This window comes from Hippocampus zosterae, chromosome 1 (genome assembly GCF_025434085.1).
Source record: "Hippocampus zosterae strain Florida chromosome 1, ASM2543408v3, whole genome shotgun sequence".
Lineage (NCBI taxonomy): Eukaryota > Metazoa > Chordata > Actinopteri > Syngnathiformes > Syngnathidae > Hippocampus > Hippocampus zosterae.
The window spans coordinates 1,605,048-1,626,719 of NC_067451.1; the positions used below are offsets into that span (position 1 = coordinate 1,605,048).

Sequence of the window (21,672 nt, forward strand, 5' to 3'; positions counted from 1 at the left end):
CCGATTCATTCCTCCCTTCCTTCCTTTTCCCCTTTGTTCCCTTCCGTCCATGTTCCTTCCGACAGCCATTATTCCTTTTGGCCATTCTTCTTCCTTTCCTAGAGCCGAACTTCCTTTCTTCCTTCATTCCTCCCTCTAGCTATCCTTCCTTCCTTTTTCCTTTGGTAGCATTCTCGATTCCCGTGTTTCCTTCCCACCTCTCCTACTTTTTTTTCTCCTCCTTCCTATTCAGCGCTCCTTGCTCCCTTCTTTCCACATTGTGCGGTCGGTTCATTTAAAAAGTGCGTCCCTGCTTTTGCATACCCAGTATGCTTCCTTAAAAATATGCAAACTCGGCGCCTCGTAAAAACGACATTTGAATCCTCGAATTTGAGTCGATTTGACGAGCTGAAACTTCTAATCATGTTTTCCGCTGCTCCACGTCGCAGTGGAAGCTGATGGAACTTGATGTTCCCATGGCAGCTCCCATTACTTTTGTCTGTTTCGAAGAACACTTTGGTATCAAAAGGCCTCGTGATCCTCGCACGGGCTCGGGCAACAAAGCCTTTTGTTCCCGGGCCACCTCGGGATAGTCATGTTACACGCGGCATCGTTTGTCAGACGGTGGGCGGCGCGTCGTCACCACGCCGCCAATTTGGAGGCGTCCCTCACTGCAGCTCCGCTTACCTCTTTGCCACTGACGTAAAAGCGCTTTCTATGCGGTATGGGGTGGCTTGAAAAGTGGTGGATCTTCACCCAGCCGGGTTTCCAGATCGCGGGCGGGGAAACTTGCTGCGTGGGGCGGAGGCGGCGGGGGTTGGGATGGGATGGGACAATTATGTGAAAATTTTCTACTGCTTGTCCTCACGAGGATACCTTTCGGCACGGGCCTATTTCATTCCTGACGTTTTATTTCAACTGATATGGGTCGTCTATGACACGGTCCACTTGTGACGGCAAAGGCCGACATCTCCAGATTGCTCATGTTTGTTTGTCATTGGTCCACTTTTCCACAGGAGGGGGTTGGGGGGGGGGTTACTCATTCCCAGCCTTATCTGGACAATCTCCAAGCCTTCCACAGATCAATCTGTCGCCGACCAGCGTGCGTGCGTGAGTGTTGTGTGTGTGCGCGTTGCAGATAAATACGTCAGCTGCATCCGCGTGACGGAAAGGTATTCCTTGCGGCGTGTGTTGCGCAGAACTTGCAAAAAGTGCACAGGGAAAAAAAGTCACGGGTTCAGCTTTGATGATCAGCGGCGCACCGCTGAGTCAGGACAGAGCGGCCAAGTTCAAATCACTGCCGCCTTTCCTCTTGCGCAACTCGGATAATCCCTTTGAATCCCCCGCGAGTTTCCTTCGCCTACATTCCCAAACGGGTAGAAAACACTTGCAGACATACAGTCCGTTTATTTTCTTTTGCTCACACTCTTTGTTGCTTTGTCATTCAAAAGGTTTACATAAAAAGTGTGGACACGTGGTCTAAGGGGTGCCCTGTACGTCGATCGCGATCAATCGGTAGATTAATTAATCTCACTCTCTCTCTCTGATGTGTTTTATCAGACCGAGGTATTTTTTAGGTCAGGGGTGCCCAAACTTCATCTTTTCCATCAACTAACCTCCCGGGATCTACCCTTAACCCCAAACCCCACCCCCGTGACGTAATCACGCCCCACCGTAAATTTAAGATTTACCTGCTTTATTTTATTTTTAAAATATTTTTTAGTGAAAATATGATTAGTGTGGGGCGGCCCGGTAGCCCAGTGGTTAGCACGTCGGCTTCACAGTGCAGAGGTACCGGGTTCGATTCCAGCTCCGGCCTCCCTGTGTGGAGTTTGCATGTTCTCCCCGGGCCTGCGTGGGTTTTCTCCGGGTGCTCCGGTTTCCTCCCACATTCCAAAAACATGCATGGCAGGCTGATTGAACACTCTAAATTGTCCCTAGGTGTGAGTGTGAGTGCGAATGGTTGTTCGTTTCTGTGTGCCCTGCGATTGCCTGGCAACCGATTCAGGGTGTCCCCCGCCTACTGCCCGGGGACAGCTGGGATAGGCTCCAGCACCCCCCGCGACCCTAGTGAGGATCAAGCGGCTCGGAAGATGAATGAATGAATGAATGAATGAATGATTAGTGTGCAGTGTATATTAACACAAAAAATATATTAATAACATGTACAAAGACACACAAATGGTTGTTTGTTTTTTTTTCTTCTCGACACTCCTCGGATCTACTTGGGACCTGTCTTAGATGGGCACCCCTGTTTTAGGTCATCATTGGTGAAGTAGTCGCAACAGGAGGACGTGACGTTTCACCGCCATCTTTCTGCTACGGACATTCGAAGGAGACAAACGGAGCCAACGTAGTTCCCCAACATGATGGGTACAGCATGTGGAACGAATGCCATGCATCTACTTTGTCAATTGAGGCAATTGTGGACGTCGTTCGTGATGTCATTTTGCTTGCATCTCTGCTGATTACAAAAAACAAACAAAAAAAAAACAAACATCTGACTAATTGGCTTGCAAATTAGTGTGCAATTGGACACCAATTGCACTCTGGCCAAGAACACGGGTCAGTGCATTCTTATAGTTCACCACTAGATGGATAGTGCCTTTAATACACCCTTACATCACCCTTACAAAACATGAGCAAAATGTGTTGGAAAAAGGACTTGCGTCACCCCCTTCTTGACCCCTAAGGGTCAATTTTGGGCCGGACGGACGCCCCTCCATCTGTATTCATTCATTCATTCATTCATTCATCTTCCTAACCGCTTGATCCTCACTAGGGTCGCGGGGGGTGCTGGAGCCTATCCCAGCCGTCTTCGGGCAGTAGGCGGGGGACACCCTGAATCGGTTGCCAGCCAATCGCAGGGCACACAGAGACGAACAACCATCCACGCTCACAAACACACCTAGGGACAATTTAGAGTGTTCAATCAGCCTGTCACGCACGTTTTTGGAATGTGGGAGGAAACCGGAGCACCCGGAGAAAACCCACGCAGGCCCGGGGAGAACATGCAAACTCCACACAGGGAGGCCGGAGCTGGAATCGAACCCGGTACCTCTGCACTGTGAAGCCCACGTGCTAACCACTGGACTATCGGGCCGCCCCCCATCTGTATTCATTGCTGCTTTTTCAAATGAAGGTAAGTTTCCACCTCGAGTGGAAAAAAAAAACTTCGTTCCATTGTGATTCCCCTTTTCCTCACTCATCTCCAACTCATGCAGATTTGGTGAATGGGGATTCAAACCGACCACCTCTGGAACGGCGAGACAGACTTGGAAAAGCACTCTGGGCCTCTTTTGTCTTTCAAAAGGACACTCTCTTGCTTACTTTCTATCCATTTTTCTCATGTCTCCTGAGTGCGATTGCATTTCTCAAACGGTCCACCCTGATCAAACACACGCAGGCGCTGACGCACGCAAGACCATCAGGCAGCTCGGCAAATACAAAGTGCTCCCTGAGGATGTGTGGCGGCGCAGGTCACACGACATCATGCACTCAACGAGATCTTTGATTTGCACGTAGCTGATGTCATCTGCAAAAGAGGTCGGCTAATCCCGTCAAGGCAACAATGCCAAATCAGGAGCGCCGCGCGTCGATGGCCGGGAAGGTCACGGAGGGCCGTTGTGGCAGATCTCGTCAAACAAACACTGATAAGGAAACAGTGAAATCAAGTGACTCTCTGCTCCTTTTCCAGTTTAGTTCCATTTACTGCACATGTGGATTTGATGAGTCGGCAACAAAAATGCTTCGTTTCGCAGCACGGCGTTTATGGAAGTCTTTTGTTTGCCGGCTGTCAGAGTGAAAAGGAAGCAGTGGTGCCTCTCAGGTGAATGAGGTGCCCGAAAGGAGACTAGTAAGTGTGTGCGTGCATAAGCTAATTACCGCCCCCGCCCCACCCCCCCAAATAATGAAAAACTAGGTGAGTGGGCGACCTCGACTATTCACCCTCTTCTTGAATGTTTTTTCTCATTGGGGAAAATATCCACCTGAAGTGCTGAACAATTTTTTTTTTGTATTAAAATTTTTCTCATTCTGAGAATCAGCATATTATTTAATTAATTATGTTTAATTTAAACATAATTAAATAATAATTTAATTATGTTCAAATTAAACATAATTAATGAATTAATTTAAACATAATTAAATAATAATTTAATTATGTTTAAATTAAACATAATTAAATAATAATTTAATTATGTTTAAATTACAAAAACAAGCTAAAGTCGTGTCACAATCATTTTTTTTGAAATGCAAAAAATATATTCTAGCTCCCCAATTCATTAAAAAAAAGCAGTTGAAATGTTCATAATGTTGGTAAATTTGATGATACGAAATGCGTAATGATTCATTAAATCAATTCACTCATGATTTCATGAGCTAAATAAATTTAAAAAATAATTTCTTTTGATTCTTTTGTCATTTGGGAATAATTGGATAACAATGGAACCTATGATCGAATTTAAACTTTGAAGTGTTAAGTGCTTTTGCAATCTTTTTTTTGTTATGATGGACAATACACGACAGGCATCAAAAATCTTGATGAGACAAATGACATGAAACTATTTCCGTTTGAATGAAGCGGTTCGGGTCACGGGATTGGGGCGATTCTTCTTCGTACAATAAATATGACAAGATATTGGAAATCACACGGGCCGGCCGGCCGCCCCGGGGGGGGGGGGGGGGGGGGGGCGACCGAAACGAAGAGTGTCCCAAAAGGAGGCAAAGTAAAGCCGTCTTAGGCGGGCGGGGCTAACGCGCGTGCATATTTCAGCCTTGCACTACATAAGCCACCGCGGATGTTTACGACGCGCGGCTGACTCAACGTGCTCCAGAGCCCCCGCGGGGACAAACGCTCAGTTTGCTCCTCGGCGACGGAGACTTTTTGCCATTTGGAATAGAATATGCGCGTTCGGCACGACAGGCGCATTTGACGGATTTTATTTTCTTTTTTTTTAATTATTTGTGGCGCGGGAGGGTGGAGGCTTTTCCTGTCCGTCCTTCCGCGTGTGCGTCTGCGCGCCTTACAGGTTGTCGACAGCGCCCAAAAAGCGCGTCGACTCGCGTTGCTTATTTGGCGGAAGACCTGCTCGGGGCAAACGTGGGAAGCCCCGGAGGGAGCCCAAGTGGGAAGACGCGCAATCTCTGCCGACATGTCGGACGGTCCCAGACAGCGGGGCGCTTCTTCCAAGGATGCTGCCGGTGAGGAGTCCGGCGACGGAGGAGGAGGAGGAGTCGCACTCAAGAAAGAAATCGGCCTTGTCAGCGCCTGCGGTATCATAGTTGGTGAGTTGTCGTCACAACTTGGCGTCAGAGTTCCACCTCAAATGATAAGCACGCTTGTACTGAAACAACCGCTGTTTGCGGTCCCATGCCTCGATTGTTAAATTTCCACCACAAATGGCAAACAACCACCTGCAAAGCAGTGGTGGAAAAACACCCCCCCCCCTCACGACACATGGTTTCAGCCATCTGTCAATGTCAATTTTTCATACAGCGCCCATTTCCACCTCAAATGATAAACAGGTCTGACGTCTATATTCATTCATTCATTCATCTTCCGAGCCGCTTGATCCTCACTAGGGTTGCGGGGGGTGCTGGAGCCTATCCCAGCTGTCCTCGGCAGTAGGCGGGAGACACCCTGAATCGGTTGCCAGCCAATCGCAGGGCACACAGAGACGAACAACCATTCGCACTCACACTCACACCTAGGGACAATTTTAGTGTGTTCAATCAGCCCTGCCAGGGATGTTTTTGGAATGTGGGAGGAAACCGGAGCACCCGGAGAAAACCCACGCAGGCCCGGGGAGAACATGCAAACTCCACACAGGGAGGCCCAAACTGGAATCGAACCTGGTACCTCTGCACTGTGAAGCCGACGTGCTAACCACTAAAACTCCTTTGTTCCACTATCTTGACCCCTCGTCTAACCCGCAGGTGTCACTTTTCTTTCAACCATTCACCGAACCATCTTTTATCCCACTCGACCGCATGAGGGTAAATTTCCACCACCGGTGTTGAAAAAGAAGCCCGACTATTCGGCCCTCTTGACACACGGTTTCGCCCGTGGCTCAACATTCCATCTGTCATCCATGTTCTAGAAACTTGTCCTCTTGAGTGTTGAACAACAAACTCTTCTTCCGCTTTTGATACATGGGTCATCCCACGGGGCACGATTATTTAGGCCATCCGTTCATTGCCTATCGCGCTTGTCCTTAATCAAGTCAAACTATCGGGAGGGTGGAGTTGATGACGACAATTCCCCCCCATCTTGAAACATGGTTTAACCCATTGGGTCACTTTTTGCTCGCAGCCCGCTTGTAAATGTGCGGTCCTTCCATTGACCTTGACAGGTGGAAGGGGGGGGGGGGGGCGAGGGAAGGGAGGGAGGGCTGACTCATCCAGCCATGTGTTTCCACGGTAACCAGAGAAAAGATGAGTGAGAGTGCACACGAGTCCCGAGAGTGGAGGGAGAACAGACGGAAAAACATTAGATAAGACGCAAGTCTCAAATCTGCAATGTAGAAACTATCTGATTTTTTTCTCCCCCTTTTGGATTTTAAACACATTGAAACTTCTTAAAACAACATTTTTTTTCACATTCTAAACATATGTGGAAAAAAAGTCTATAATTAAACACCAAAATGTTGCATTGGAACATGTATTAGCAAAACTGCCCTAGCTTAATGCTAACATATAATGCCAAAAGCCATAAACGGGCTAATGGAAATTAGCATTGCACAACTTGGCACAGTTATTTGAAACCTTCCAACAATGACTTCCTTAACATACGAAGCAGCGCCACATACGACAAAAGAAAAGCAGAAATATCACACGCTTCTCCGTGTCACACTGCATCGGCAGTGGATATAAAAAGTCTACACACCCTGTTCAAAGGACCAGGTTTTTGTGATATCAAAAAAGAGACAAAAATCATTTTCAAGCTTTAATGTGACCTGCACACCTCCAAGAAAACAAACCCAAAATCAACAAATGACCAAATTTGGTTACATAAGTGTTTTTGCTTGCGAGCAGAGAGGCCTAGCAGCTGTTTGGAACTCTTCATGTGACTGCGGGGCAAATATATTCCCCACTAGGGGATGGGATGACCATCTTTGCGCTGTCCCATTGGATATTTGATTCCGGAAAATTCTTTTGTACCGTTCACCTGACACACATCTTTGAACAAAGAGATACCGCGAATGCGGTGGCAGCTTTCGCAGCCCAGGGCTTGTGCTGTCGGGCGTGGCAAGGAAAATGTCAGGAAAAGCCGACTAGAACATCTGAACTTTACACGCGGCTAAAGGTCGCATCTCCGGTGTTAAGCGGGGGTGTGCATTGTGTGCAACCTCAGATTTCACTGATATCAAAATGATTACATTTATTTATGCATATATTGCATCCTGTCCCTTTTGAATTGTTTGAGTGCGGTCAGTGGGTTTTACGGCCCTTCCAGAGTCTGGACTTTCACGTCACGTGGGTCCGGCGTGATTCGTCTCAGCCGCGAGCGATCCTTGTTTCCAAGGACATCAAACAGTCTCACACACACACACACACGCGCACGCACACATGCACAGACACAACAATTTGTAAGAAGGATTACAAATCAACCCTTGGCCACTTGCAACAAGGTCCCCACCCTGATAACTCAGTTGCATTAGCATGCTCGGCTAAACCACTTGAGCTGGCAAAGCACGCTTTATTTAGTGGATTTTTTTTCCCCCCTCACTGACATTCCAGAAATAAAATACATGACTGACTGAGTTTTAAATGTACTCATGTGCAACTTCTGTGACAAACCTGTTATGCTAGCTGAGTAGTTTTGGCCTAACTAGCCAATCACAGAAAATGAAAATGATAGGATTCTGTGTGTGCGTGCGCGAGGCGACTATTTTTCCACACTAAAAAGCACACTAGATTATCAGGCGCACCTTCAATGAATGGCCTACTTTGTAATTTTTTTTCAAACATTGGATGCATTATAAGACGCAATCCACAATGCATCCAATAGATGGAGCTACACTGAAGGAAACACCAACGGAACGATCAGATGTCAGTAAAACTTAAGAAAGCAGCGACACAGTTCACTTCACCAACAGCGAGTTATAACATTGACTTGTTAACGTTGAACTCTCTTGACGCTGCTCTATTAATGAAGAAAATGCAAAAACATAAATTGATTATATCATTATTATTATTATTATTATTATACACACCTGATGTGCTAGAGAAACAGACGAGGGCAAATTCGGAATCAGAAAAAAACATCTTTGAGAGAATTTTTAGATTTTGGAATTCTGCTTACATTTCAGATTTTTTTTTTTAAAAGCTGTAACAAAACAAAAAAAGTTGTTGAATTGTCTTAATCGATTAGTTGTCGATTGATCGATTGCATGTGAAGTTTGAATTTGACCAAATTATCCTCTTATTTTGCTTCATTTACATTAGCGTACCAGAAACAGAAATTACGAGCGTTACTGTGGAACCAGAAATCATTTTCCTCAATTCATAAAAATTGAGATGCTTTTTAACTCTTCTTGTTTTCATTGGTTATGTTTCAACTCTATCACTCCTTTGTAGAAAAGTGAGTTTTTACTTAGCGACGACTGAAATTTTACGATCGCGCAATCTTTACTTTTTAAGTCTACAGTGGATTCCACTAATGTTGTGGCTCCTTAACATTTTCTTTGCTTCATTTGTGTAAGGAATTGAAGTGGAGTTTGGGTTTCTGTACAAAGAACAGGAACAGAAACCTGCACGTTCAGCATGTCTGACAGCAAAGCTCTTCTTCCTTTATGAAACGGCGACCCGGCTCGAGTCGTCATCGCAGCGATTCCACCTTTCCGCATTTGACAGCGTGTCACAAACGCAAAACGCACCGGCTATAAAATCTGGATCATTGTTCATTGTGTCGAGCGATTGTGACTACCTTGGACTTTTGGACTTGGACTTTAGTGTACGGACTATCATGCATGGGGGGCTGTAATGTTTCAAGGCGCCCTTTGAAATCACCGCCCTTTTATGAGCCGTCTACCCTCGTGTGGGCCCACCTCTACTCCGGTATCCTGAAGCCGGCCGCCCGCTCCTTATACATCTTGCTACATCAGCAGATTACCACTTCCCATTTGGCCTGATGACTGGGCCGCCGTATCGCAGTGACAGCAACCAACCCTCCCCCACACCTCGTGCACATCTGTCGCTCGCATTTTTGTGCCAGCGTGTTATTTTTCCTGCGCTGTTTGCCCGCAAAGCCACATGACAAAAAAGAGAGAAAAAAAAGTGATCTCATCTTGAAATGAAGTAGCATCACATGTCGAGAAGCTACTGAAACAGGTCAGGTTAGCAGTTCCACTTGCTGGCATGGCACGCCTCCCCCCTCCCCAATTCGTGATCATTGATCTATGAACTAAGTGTTTGTCGCTATCTTTATCACGCCATGGCTCTTATTTTACATTGGGAAAATCCCGTTTTATCACAAAATACATCTGCAATCCACCTGCAATCGAAAAATCTCAGTATAGCAAGACATCCAAACAATTTGAAATCATTTTACCACTCTTATACCATTTCTCATCTTACAACACCAGTTTTAAATTATTCCTCAGGATTAATATCAACATCCTGGTAACTCCCATTCTGCAAACTGTGTGACACAAAAAAACAAACAAAAAAATAGCCGGAATTGTATATTTACACCCCAGAATGTTCAAACAAACCATATATTAGCAAAAGTCTGCTAGCTTGATGCTAACATATAATGACTGGAGAGTGGCTAACAGAAATTAGCGTAAAGGGTGCTGTAATTATATACCTTATTATCTACCTTTAACATACTTGTAAAAACATCACACACATCAAAACAAATTCTAAACGTTGCCTATTTCAGTTAAAAAAAACATGTGCTGAAGACTCTCCGGAATTTCCACGAACAACTCGGGATGTAACGACAACGGCAATATTGTGATATCACGATACGAAAGTTGCCTCGACACGAGATTAAAAGCGGCACCTCCGTGAAACAAGCCAAGTTATTTTCCATTTGAGTGCTTCCAGCGGTTAGTGTATTTAGTGCGGTTTAATTTGAATCAAGCACTTTTTGGCCACTGACGTTCAAGGCCCACGCTAATCACTAAATGACATTTGAGTTCCTCCACTATTTTTATATCGCCACCCTTCGCACAATATCGTGATAGTTATCGTATCGCGAGGTTTATATATCGTGATAATATCATGTCGTGACGTTTGGATATCGTTACATCCTGCCGAAAAACCCAGGCTAAATTTGGCTCCTGCCCAATTTCCTCCAACACGTTTCTCCTAGTGAGTATAATAATCACTTCAACATAGTTCCTCGAGACCAGTGTATCGCGATGCTTTCGGACTGGCGATACATGTGTAACTGATGTCTGTGTTGAAATGTTCACATGAGACATTTCGAAAAACTCTGCCTAATCCACGTTTTTCTTCTCCTTTTAGGTAACATTATTGGATCTGGAATTTTTGTCAGTCCGAAGGGCGTGATGGAGAACGCCAGCTCTGTGGGCGTAGCCCTCGTCGTGTGGATCATCACGGGCATCATCACGGCCATCGGGGCACTGTGCTACGCCGAGCTCGGCGTCACTATCCCCAAGTCGGGGGGCGACTACTCCTATGTGAAGGACATTTTCGGAGGATTGGCTGGGTGAGCGAACCCTCGAGGCTCAAGTGGCGCTGAATACTACTCATGATACTAAGATTAATTTTTTTCACAAATTTGCAAATTAAAAAAAAAAATTACCTCTACTCAGTTATTTGCTGAAAATTTCCCTGTTTATTATGCTCAGGCCAAAGCAATAAAGTCTTACTTTGGCGCCATTCTGTGGAACCTTGGTACAGAGGAACTATGTGAAGGTCAATTGTGGAGCTTCATTCCGGCAATAGGAATGATGTGCCATCATCTTGGTGCCAAGACTCCATGTTGAACTGAGTTGAGGAGCTTCACTTAGAAAAGCCCAAGATGGCCGCTTGTGCGCCATTGTGTTCGGCGACGCTCCTGCCATTTCGTTTTTTTTTTTACTTTTCGCAATGCTTGTTACCTCCCTAACAGCGTCTCGGTCCTAAACCAACCGCCGCCGCCGCAGCCGCGGCAAACGTAGCGGTCAGCTCGTGAAGCTAAAACGGGATCTGAGACACACTTCGATCGCTCCGGCGTGGTGTGCCCTCGACCCCGTCGCCTCGTGATTGCTAACAGTCGTTGGCTCTCCCTCCATGCCTTTCTCGGGGAGGAATCCAGCGAAAGCTTTTCAGGGAATTCCCCCGGGCTCGGCGATCGGAAGAGGCAATCCCTCCCGTTGCTACTCCCGCAAGGGTTCCCCCAATCGGTGGCATCTTGGTACCAAGAAACGATGTGAAAGTTAGTTCAGAAGCTTCAGTCAGACAAAAACAGAGCCTTGCTTCCGACTTCTTGGAGCATCTTGGAGTGGAAGAACTTTGTTGCTAGAGGTTGAGGAGTTTCATTGAGTGAAAAAGTGCTATGCAATCTTCTTGTGGCATCTTGGCACCAAGGGGCTTTGTTGTAGTGAAACGAAATGTTTCATTTGGCCAAAATAGTACTTTGCCACCATCTTGTGGCATCTTGGGTCCAAAGACTGATGTCAAAGTGAGTTGAGAGCCTTGTTTTGACAAAGGTAGCGATTTGCTGCCAACTTTTGCCATCATGTCGAGGAATTTTATTGAAGTAGGTTGAAGAGTTTCATTTAGACAAAAGTAGTGCTTTGTCATCATCACCTTGGTGCCAATAATCGATGTTGAAGTGAGCTGAGGAACTTCTACCTGACAAAGAAGCGCTTTGCCACCAACGTCTGGCATCTTGTACCAAAGAACTATGTTGAAGTGAGCGGAGGGGCTTTACTTGAACAAAAGTAGTGTTTTTCACTCTTAATTTTGTCTTTTCATCTTGAAAACGAAACAAATCCCTAAAATTTGGTGAAAATGAATGAATATCTTCACTTGCGGTACCTGTGGGCGTTTCGAAACCCGGGCAGGGCTCGTGTGTCCGCAAGTGAGGGAAACGTCGCCTTTGGCAAAAATGCCCAAAAAAACCCCCCAAACTATTCCCAAATTGGATTTCTCATCTTTTGGTGAGCAAAAAGGTAATTGCGTTGCAGTAGTGCATTATTCTTTGCTCCACGTTCTGCTGCGTGTTAAGTTCAGCTGAGTACAGATCGTTCTCGTTTTGAGATGCCAGTCTGCTGGTGCTCAGCGCAATCGAAGGGAAAGAATTTCGAGGAGCCTCTTGCAGCCCTTGTTTTTTCTGTTCAGGGTTTCAAAGGGAAAACGTTGGACGCTCCTGCTTCGGGGAGCTCTTAAGTTGAATGGAGCAAAGTCCAGTGTTCTCTGTTCAACATCTGAGGTTGATTACATTTACTGTCGAGGGGGGGGCCGAACCATGAAGAGTTCATATTAAAATTAATAACATTTGGACTTAGGACATGATGAGCCTGGAGATCTGACGTATGGACCTGGATTATAAATGGGCAGACACTGTGCTTTGGTCCAGACAATAAACACAGATGAGAGCATTATATGGTCCCCCCCAGGGCCCCCAGCCACTTCAATTGTCACCAGGGTACTCGCAATCACGATGTTATCCTGGGATAGGAATTCAATCAGACAAAGCAGTCGAGATTTGTTTGTTTGTTTTTTTGTCACTCCAGTTTCTATCAATACACATCAATGACCTTTACGTCCTGACAGAACTTCAGCTTGGGTTGACGCGTCTGGCCTCCATCTTGGATAAATATGCCACGTTTGTTTTGTGTCAGCCCCCCCGCTCCTTTTGTACCTAACGTCCGCCTAAACACGACTTCAATAGAAAAACACCAAAGGTTGCTTGTTCCACCATCGCTGTACTTGTCAAGTTGCTATAGTTAGTGTACCCTGTCACCACCCCGCCCACCCCCAACATTTTTTTTTTCACGTCAACCACACACATTCCTGTGGAATGAGCCGTCATAAGCCTCCATTAAACCCTTGTCCGAATAAAGCTTGTTATTTTGAACGAGCGAAAACATTCCAAGAAGTCATCTTTGTTTCTAATCCCCAAACGCCACCTCCTCGTCTTTTGGTCCAGGTTCCTGCGTCTGTGGATTGCCGTGCTGGTCATCTACCCGACCAACCAGGCCGTGATCGCGCTGACCTTCTCCAACTACGTCCTGCAGCCCCTCTTCCCCACCTGCTTACCGCCGGACAACGGGCTGCGCCTGCTCGCTGCAGTTTGCCTCCGTAAGTTGCCCCCTAAAAAAACTAAACGCAATGTCCAATACACATTTAACGTATTTTGGGGGTCCCTCTGTAATACCCCAAAATAAGTGTCAATTGTGTTCAAATGTGTTGGCATCATCGTTTGTGCTCTCCAGTTCATACGTTCCAGAACCAACCGCGACACAGGGCAAAATCTGAGAGAGACCACAAAAAAAGTATAGTTTAACCCCTCCCACACGTCTTGAAACTCATTTGAACTAGAAAAAAAACCTCACTGACAGGTCATTCGCCCAAGGTATCCAAACTATGGCCCGGGGACCATTTGCGGCCCACCATCAAATTTTCAGTGGCCCGTGACATGGCCCAAAAAATATAGATCGTATGAAAAATGAGGGGGCGGCCCGCTAGTCCAGTGGTTAGCACGTGGGCTCCACAGTGCAGAGGTACCGGGTTCGATTCCAGCTCCGGCCTCCCTGTGTGGAGTTTGCATGTTCTCCCCGGGCCTGCGTGGGTTTTCTCCGGGTGCTCCGGTTTCCTCCCACATTCCAAAAACATGCATGGCAGGCTGATTGGACGCTCTAAATTGTCCCTAGGTGTGAGTGTGAGTGCAAATGGTTGTTCGTTTCTGTGTGCCCTGCGATTGGCTGGCAACCGATTCAGGGTGTCCCCCGCCTACTGCCCGAAGACGGCTGAGATAGGCTCCAGCACCCCCCGCGACCCTAGTGAAGATCAAGCGGTTCAGAAAATGGATGGATGAAAAATGACATTTGACATGAGAAATAGGGCTGCTGTCCTCCCCCAAAACTTGGAAAGAAATTGTCAACTATTTGCCTTAACACCTTCAAGAGAAAGCTGATGAAATGAACTGGACAATAATTTCAAAAAGTTGACGAATTTTAAATTGGGCCTTTCATCCTTCCATTTTCTACTCTACATTTGAACCCCTCCTAGACCGCCGTGAAAATTTATCTAGCAGGACTCGTGCACGCCGCCCCTCCTCTACTTGTTTTCTAATAGCGAGTGTTTGCACGCCTACAACAACAGTTGATCCGCATCCCTCTCAAAACCTGACATGCTCCGGGCAAATACTGCACGCATACGTCAGACAGCCACTGAGACGCGGCGGCATGACTGCTGGCTTTGTAGCTGCTGGCTCAGCAAACCTTACTGGGAAATGTACGTTTTGTGTGAAGGTTCTCTAAAAGGAGAACGGCGTCCTACTCCTCAAAAGAGGTGCCCCCCCCCCAAAAAAAAAGTAGCACCGGGAGGGGGTGGTGCGGGTGAAAGGTGAGCAGGGGGTGCTGTTGCGCTCCAGCAAATTCATGTGGGAACACCTAAAATTACCTCCGAGACAGTCTGAATGAATGTAGCCTAGCTTAAATTTAGGTAAGTATCCAGAGTTGCCGGCCAAATAACGCTGGGTCAAAAACAGAGTTGGAGGAACCTCCCTATGAGGCGGCGACCCAGTCGTGTTTGCACTTGCACATGCGTAACCTTTAATTTTGTGGACTCATCTTACCGACAGCTGAGCGGCCCGCTAAGGAGTGCTGGAGTTGGATATCCGTTGTTGACGTTTAGGCTGAATTCAGTGAAAGTCCAAGGTGGCAAAAGCACTCGCATGTTTTGACCTGAAGTATCGATTGACGTATTGAGACTCTCAAATGCACTCCCTGTCAAGTTAAAATAAATATCCGATGAATATGATACACCACAAAGACGAGTGTGGTTAACCATGCTAAATTTGAATGATGAAAAAAAAGAAAATTCAGCAAGTTTGTAAAAATGAGGCTTCAAAATCATGAAAAGTCACCCAAGGGAGAGGTGCCAGCCGCCAGCTAGCTAACCAGCTAACGGGCTCCCAAGGCACCGAGCTGCTCTGTAAATTGTGGCATCCTGCGAAGACGCATTTTAGGGGGGTAGTCATCGCTAGCTAGCAAAACAAATGTTGGAGTGGTTCTTTTCAAAAGAAGGGGGACTTTTCATTTGGCGCCTTTATGTTTTCAGAGACGAAAAAGGGGTGCTACAGGTACTTGTTTCATCTATATATATATATATATTGCGCGTCGTCCCGCACGCGGTCTGTCCTTCCGTCTGTCCCTTTTCAAAACGTACCTACTTCACCGCGCCGCTGCGCGCCGCCATTGCGCCGCTCAGGCAGTGGCTCACTACGATCGCGCGGGCATCTTAGCGAAAAAATGTTGTCTACCCATAAGCATTGCAATAAAATTGTTAGTTATTTAGTAGAGCTAAACATCTCTTTATTTTCGCGATAAGCAATGAAGATGAACAAAAAGTTGAACCAAGCAACAACACTTTTGTGGGCCAACGGCCCACCTTACCAGCCTTACGCAGGAACTAGCTGATGAGCCGCCCGGAGGGCGGCGAACCAGCTAGTGTCTCATAAAACCTTGCTGCCCATCTTTAAAACCCGCCTCAAAACTCACCTGTATTCTTTGGCATTTGACTCAGCATGACTCAGATTTGTTCTTGGTTTTACTGTTCGGTGCTTTCTACCGTTTTGTTACATTACTGTTGTATATGTAAGCTTTGGTTTAATTGTGAATTATTATCATTGTATATTTAAGCATTATATTCTTTGATGTTAGTTACTTAAATTATATTCTGGTTAATACTTTCTGAAACATTCTTATGTTGCTTGCGTCTGATTGGCTAAAGAGAAACAGGAAGTGTTTTCGTGACTCAAAGGGGGTTGTGTTCATCCGTTTGGAGGTGCAGACAGTTTTTTTTCTCCTTTTAGTAAACTTCATTAAAGGATTCCATCCCTACTTTTGTCATTCGTAAAGATTTTTCCATTGAAATCAACGAACCCCTCAACTTACAGATATGTTAGTTGCTCCACTTCCAGCAATTTGTGTGCAGCGATGGCTGTTTGAAAGTGCTCCGTAAATACAGTTGAGTTGAGATAATCATTTTTTTCCCTCATTCATATACACAGTATTACAGTATTTGTAATTGACATGAACTTAAATCTATAAATGTTCATACTGTCAATGTTGGCGGCCATTTTATTGGAAATGGTGACAACAAACTACCGTTAGAACGTACGGCTTCGCTCTGTCCCTCGAGGTACGTCGTCACCTGGTTCGATCGTTACTGCCAAGTTCTCGGCCTTTGCGTGTTTTCAGCGATTAATCTTGAGACATGTGTCATGTATTTCAAAACAAATGTGAATTCACTTGACTGGGTGATTATGTACAGTGACAAAGTCCGTTACTTCCTATCACTGCTGAAAGCTCTAATCAAAGAAAAACAAAATCCATACTCCTGTCAAATGGTGTGTCAAAGAGGCCATTTTTAATGGCACCCCATTGGCCTGAACTTATTGGCCTGTTTTGTTAAGATGGCTCGATTGTGCAAGCTGATGGAGAAGTTCAATGCGCATGACACAGGTCAAAGGTCTATGTACATCCTCTGACCTGTTACCATATGGGGTCACATGACGACGCAAAGTCCCCCCAACCCCCACCCCACTCGGTTTCCCAGCTGTTAAAAGTCACACATGGACGATCTAATGTATTTTTGTGTTTGTGTGTCCAGTGCTGTTGACGTGGGTGAACTGCTCCAGCGTGCGATGGGCAACCAGGGTGCAGGACATCTTCACGGCGGGGAAGCTGCTGGCCTTGGCCCTCATCATCATCATGGGCATCGTACAGATTTGCAAAGGTGAGTATCTCCTCAGGGTCAACGGGGACGTACCGCCCCCCTCCCACCAGCAACAAGCGCGGGGATTAGTATTAGCGCGCATTTGCAGCTTTAGTAGCCCCGATCCCCCGCGGCAGAGCGCCAGTTATTACAGGGGGCCCGCGGAAGATGAGGCCGCTGAGACAACAAAGCAGGAGTTTTTGAAGACAAAGAATGAGGTGGCTTATGTCCGTGGTCCCCAACCACCAGAGCGTGGCACGTGTGGTACCGGGGGGGTCGGCACATCAAGAGACCGAACAGAAAATATTTTCTTGACGGTCCGAGTCTGAAAGGCTGTACCTCCGACTCGTCAAACCACCAGTCTCGCTCCCGCGGGAACGGTAGCAAAGAGAGCAGACATCAGCAAAGACATCTTTGGAGAGCTTTTTGAGAAAGGGGGAAAAGGCCAAATGTTGAGAGACGGGAAAATAAGTCAGATGAGCCGATAGGGGGTTGGGAACTTATTTGAAAATGCATTGGGCTGGGAAACCTAATCTGTGGCAAATGAAGTATAAATCCTTCGTCTCGTACATGTAGGAGAGTACTACTGGTTGGAGCCGGCCAACGCCTTCGAGCCCTTCCAGGACTATGACGTGGGATTGATAGCCTTGTCCTTCCTCCAAGGCTCCTTCGCCTACGGGGGATGGAACTTCCTCAACTATGTCACAGAGGAGCTGGTGGATCCTTACGTGTAAGACTTGTATCGCTTTAACACGGTCGCGAACGGCCATTGAAAGACCTGAACCCAGGATCGGATCTCTGAAGCGTTATTGAGAGTCTTCCTATAAATGTCCGATTTTAAACCCTCGAAAAACATCCACGCAGGAACCTCCCCCGCGCCATCTTCATCTCCATCCCACTGGTGACTTTTGTCTACGTCTTCGCCAACATCGCCTACGTCACGGCCATGAGTCCACAGGAGCTGCTGGCCTCCAACGCCGTGGCTGTGGTGAGTGGCGCCGAACAAGCGGCTTCCGCGTGACAGTTCCGTAACCGTCGGTGGCGGGTTAGTAACCAAGTCCTGAACTCCGGGCTACCATAATTAACTGGCCAGTTGGGTAAGACCCTCCTCCAGGGGCCAGCCTTTGTAGCACTGTAGCTTTCCATAACAAAATCCCTCGAGAGGAAACCAGTTCGGGAACCAGCACCTCTGAACTGGGCAGCGTCCAGTCGAGCGCTCCAATTTTCCGAGTCCGATCCACCGACCGTCCTATCATTGGAACTTGTGATACATCCAGTTACTATCTTTACTGCCGGTAGCCCGAACTAGCTAAGAATGCACCCGCATGACTTCCGTCCCGTAGCTCTAGTCTTGTAAATGCCAACATTCACTCTCGCTGGAAAAATCGCCACAGAACCTTTGAGTTTTGCCCTCCCCCCCGGATGCCCTATCCACAGTCTTGGCACACTCGTAAGCCTCATATATTCGCGTCTCTCAGGACAGTCGCCACCACGGTCCACTACATCACATACATAAGTCCGATCCAACGTGAAAAACGGGTGTATGGAGAAAGGTCAAGTCAAAGCGTGGTTGAGGATCTTGATTGACTGAAATCTTGGGGATGAGGCGGCAAAAAACTGGGGACGGCAGCGACGTGGTGGAACGCGATCCAGGGAGCAATAACAAAGCAAGATCAAGTATTTGGTTACGGTCCACTCGACAGAATGCCGTTAAACAATTCTCTCTCTCCCCCGCCTCCCGTCCCCAAGACATTTGGAGAGAAGCTTCTGGGTGTGATGTCGTGGATCATGCCCATCTCCGTCGCCCTGTCTACCTTCGGGGGAGTCAACGGTTCCCTCTTCACGTCGTCAAGGCAAGTCAGTCCTCTTTCCAAATTCTTCCCTGCGGGGGAGCCCGATCGCGACGTTTAATTCATGTTGTCATCCTACACAGGTTGTTCTTTGCCGGGGCCAGGGAGGGACACCTCCCCAGTCTTCTGGCCATGATTCATGTCAAACGCTGCACGCCTATCCCGGCTCTGCTCTTCACCGTGAGTTCTTCCGCTCAGCCCTTGAGGAAATCTCGTTGCAATGCGAGTTTTGATTCTCCGAGCCTCTCGTTCCGCAGTGCCTGTCCACCTTGCTCATGCTGTGCACCAGCGACATGTACACCCTGATCAACTACGTCGGTTTCATCAACTACCTCTTTTACGGCGTCACTGTCGCCGGGCAGATTGTGCTGCGAATCAAACAGCCGAACATGCACAGGCCCATTAAGGTGCGTCCGACAGCTAGGGGGGTCGGTTTTCGAGAGTGGGGCTGAAGTTCTTCTTTTTGCTTTCAGATCAACCTGATATGGCCGGTCATTTATCTGGTCTTCTGGGCCTTCTTGCTCATCTTCTCGCTTTACTCGGAACCTGTGGTGTGCGGCATCGGCCTGGCCATCATGCTCACCGGCGTGCCCGTCTATTTCCTGGGTGTTTACTGGGACAACAAGCCCAAGTGCTTCGACGCATTTGTCGGTAGGTTTGTCCGACGCCGGCGGAAAAAAGTATCCCTTACCAGTGGGCCAGAATTCTGGCTCCCGCAGATTGGCAGGCGCCCATATGGCCCCCGTGCCAACCCTCCTGATCTCCGTCCTCAGGCGTTCATTTCTTTCACTCAGCGGTCAATCCAAAACTAATGCCGCGGTGCGTCTCCTCCTTCAGATAAGATGACATATTTGGGTCAGAAGTTTTGCGTGGTGGTTTATCCCGCTCAGACGCCGGACAACGGAGACGAGGGTGAGGAAATGAAGGAGGCCAGGTCCCCTCTGTCCAAAGGGGACGGCGAAAACCAAAAACCGGCGGACTGCTGAAGCGACAAAGTTTGTACCACAGTTTGATGTGGATTTATTGATCAATACGTGTACACCCTCTCTTACTGGATATGTTTAGATGCATCTTTTTTTTTTTTAATCTCTGTGCCTAATATGCTGTGATATTTGTAAGAGCAATATCAACCCAGCAAGCCTTCAGCTGGGTTTTTTTTTTCAAGTGTGCAATAAATAGACAAGCGTGCTCATCATCTTCACACTCCTGTAAGAGAAACATCTGAGGATGTCTGGTTATTATTATTATTTTTGTTAAATGGTTTCACTGTGATGATGTCTTATTGTTTTTCTACTTTTCTTTTCAATCTCGTAAATTTCTGCTTTTTACACATCTTCAAAACACCAAATTTGAGTCTCTAAACCTTTCTTGTGAAGTATGTGAAGCGCAAATTCCAGAATGCATTTGTTGTCTTATGATTGTTTTTATTTTGATTGAATTTTTTTTTGACCGATTTTTTTAGATATGCTTAATTTTCATTTGCATTTTATTTTTACTACTTGGTCCTCCAGAGGCTTCCAGTGCATAATTGTTGTTCAGATTGCTTGGATGCCATCATGTGGCAATTGGGTGTGAAGGAACTATCCTGAAGTGAGTTGAGGGGTTTCATGTTGACAAAAGTAATCCTTTGCCACCATCTTGTCACATCTATCGGCTATTCCAAACCGTTTGAGGAGGGTGGCAATGACGTTTTTTTTTTAACGTGTTTCTCTGTATACCATGCAGACGATGCGTGAATGCCTTAATTCGTTGGCATGTTGTGGCATTTCAAGTCTACCGACGACTGATGTGACAGAAACATTCATTCGTCTATCGTAGGCGATTTTATTGTTATTCAAACCATGCAGATAATAGCCAGGAACGTTTTTTTGTTTGTTTATTTTTCACCACTACATTTGAATTGTTTATGCAATTAACCCAAATGCCGACCCCTGAATGCTCTATGAATAGCATTGAACGGAGAAGATAAGGCATTGATTGTCTGGTCAAAAATATTTTTTTAACCAATGATTTGGTTGTTTAAAGTGTAGAATTATTATGAGGTAATTATTCATAGAATTAAGAGTTATAAATGTATAGCCATCCATTATTTGAACCGCTTATCCTAACGAGGGTGGCGGGCGAGCTGGACCCTATCCCAGCCGACTTCGGGCACCAGGCGGGCTACACCCAAAACTGTTTGCCGGCCAATCGTGGGACACACATAGACAAACAACCATTTGGGCTTGCAATCACACCTGAGGACAATTTAGAGTGATCAATTGACTTATCGTGCGTGTTTTTGGAGTGTGGGAGGAAACCGGAGTACCTGACGAAAACCCACGCAGGCATGGGAGGAGAACATGCAAACTCTACACAGGAAGGCTCGAGCCCAGAATCAAACCCACGACCTCTGCACGCCCATACACAGACACACACACACACACGTATAACAGGCTGCGCGACATACTCTATATATTGAAATGAACACGCACTTTTGAATTGAACCAGGTGTTTGATAATACATTATGCCCAACAATGTTCATCCTCCGCCTGTCGACAATGTTTTCATATCAGCAATAATCACCTCGGTTTCTCAGGGCAACCCAGCCTCCTTATCTACGCTGCCAAAAACAAAAACGCTAACCATCTGACCAGGTGCTACTTTAATTTGTATATGTCTCAGGAGTGCCCGTACCCCCCAAAACATGATGACGTGAAATTATAACCAAGGCCGGGCCATTTTTGTGTCAGTTTCTCTTGTTTGAATGGGGTCTTTACAGTGACAATGCTGGGATTATGTGCCTAGTGATATTGTGTACACGGTCGATTGTCTCCTAGCAAATAAAACACTGACAGACGTACTTGGTGTTTGTGCCATTTTTATCCCCCCCCCTGAATGTTGATGTCCAGAGTCAAAGGGCATGTACAGGTCAATGCATTCACTCACCATTTGTTT

General features: G+C 46.5%; 1 protein-coding gene across 1 annotated transcript; it reads left to right on the forward strand.

The window, feature by feature from the left end:
• Nucleotides 1-4,741: 4,741 nt before the first annotated feature.
• slc7a8a (solute carrier family 7 member 8a) lies at nt 4,742-21,577 on the forward strand. The gene is made up of 11 exons (XM_052066139.1): nt 4,742-5,265; nt 10,456-10,660; nt 13,091-13,242; nt 16,780-16,905; nt 17,461-17,614; nt 17,749-17,872; nt 18,634-18,737; nt 18,818-18,914; nt 18,992-19,141; nt 19,208-19,385; nt 19,572-21,577. The coding sequence occupies exons 1-11, from the start codon at nt 5,133-5,135 to the stop codon at nt 19,718-19,720; spliced, it is 1,572 nt and encodes a 523-aa protein (XP_051922099.1). The 5' UTR covers nt 4,742-5,132; the 3' UTR covers nt 19,721-21,577.
• The last annotated feature ends 95 nt before the right edge of the window (nt 21,578-21,672 follow it).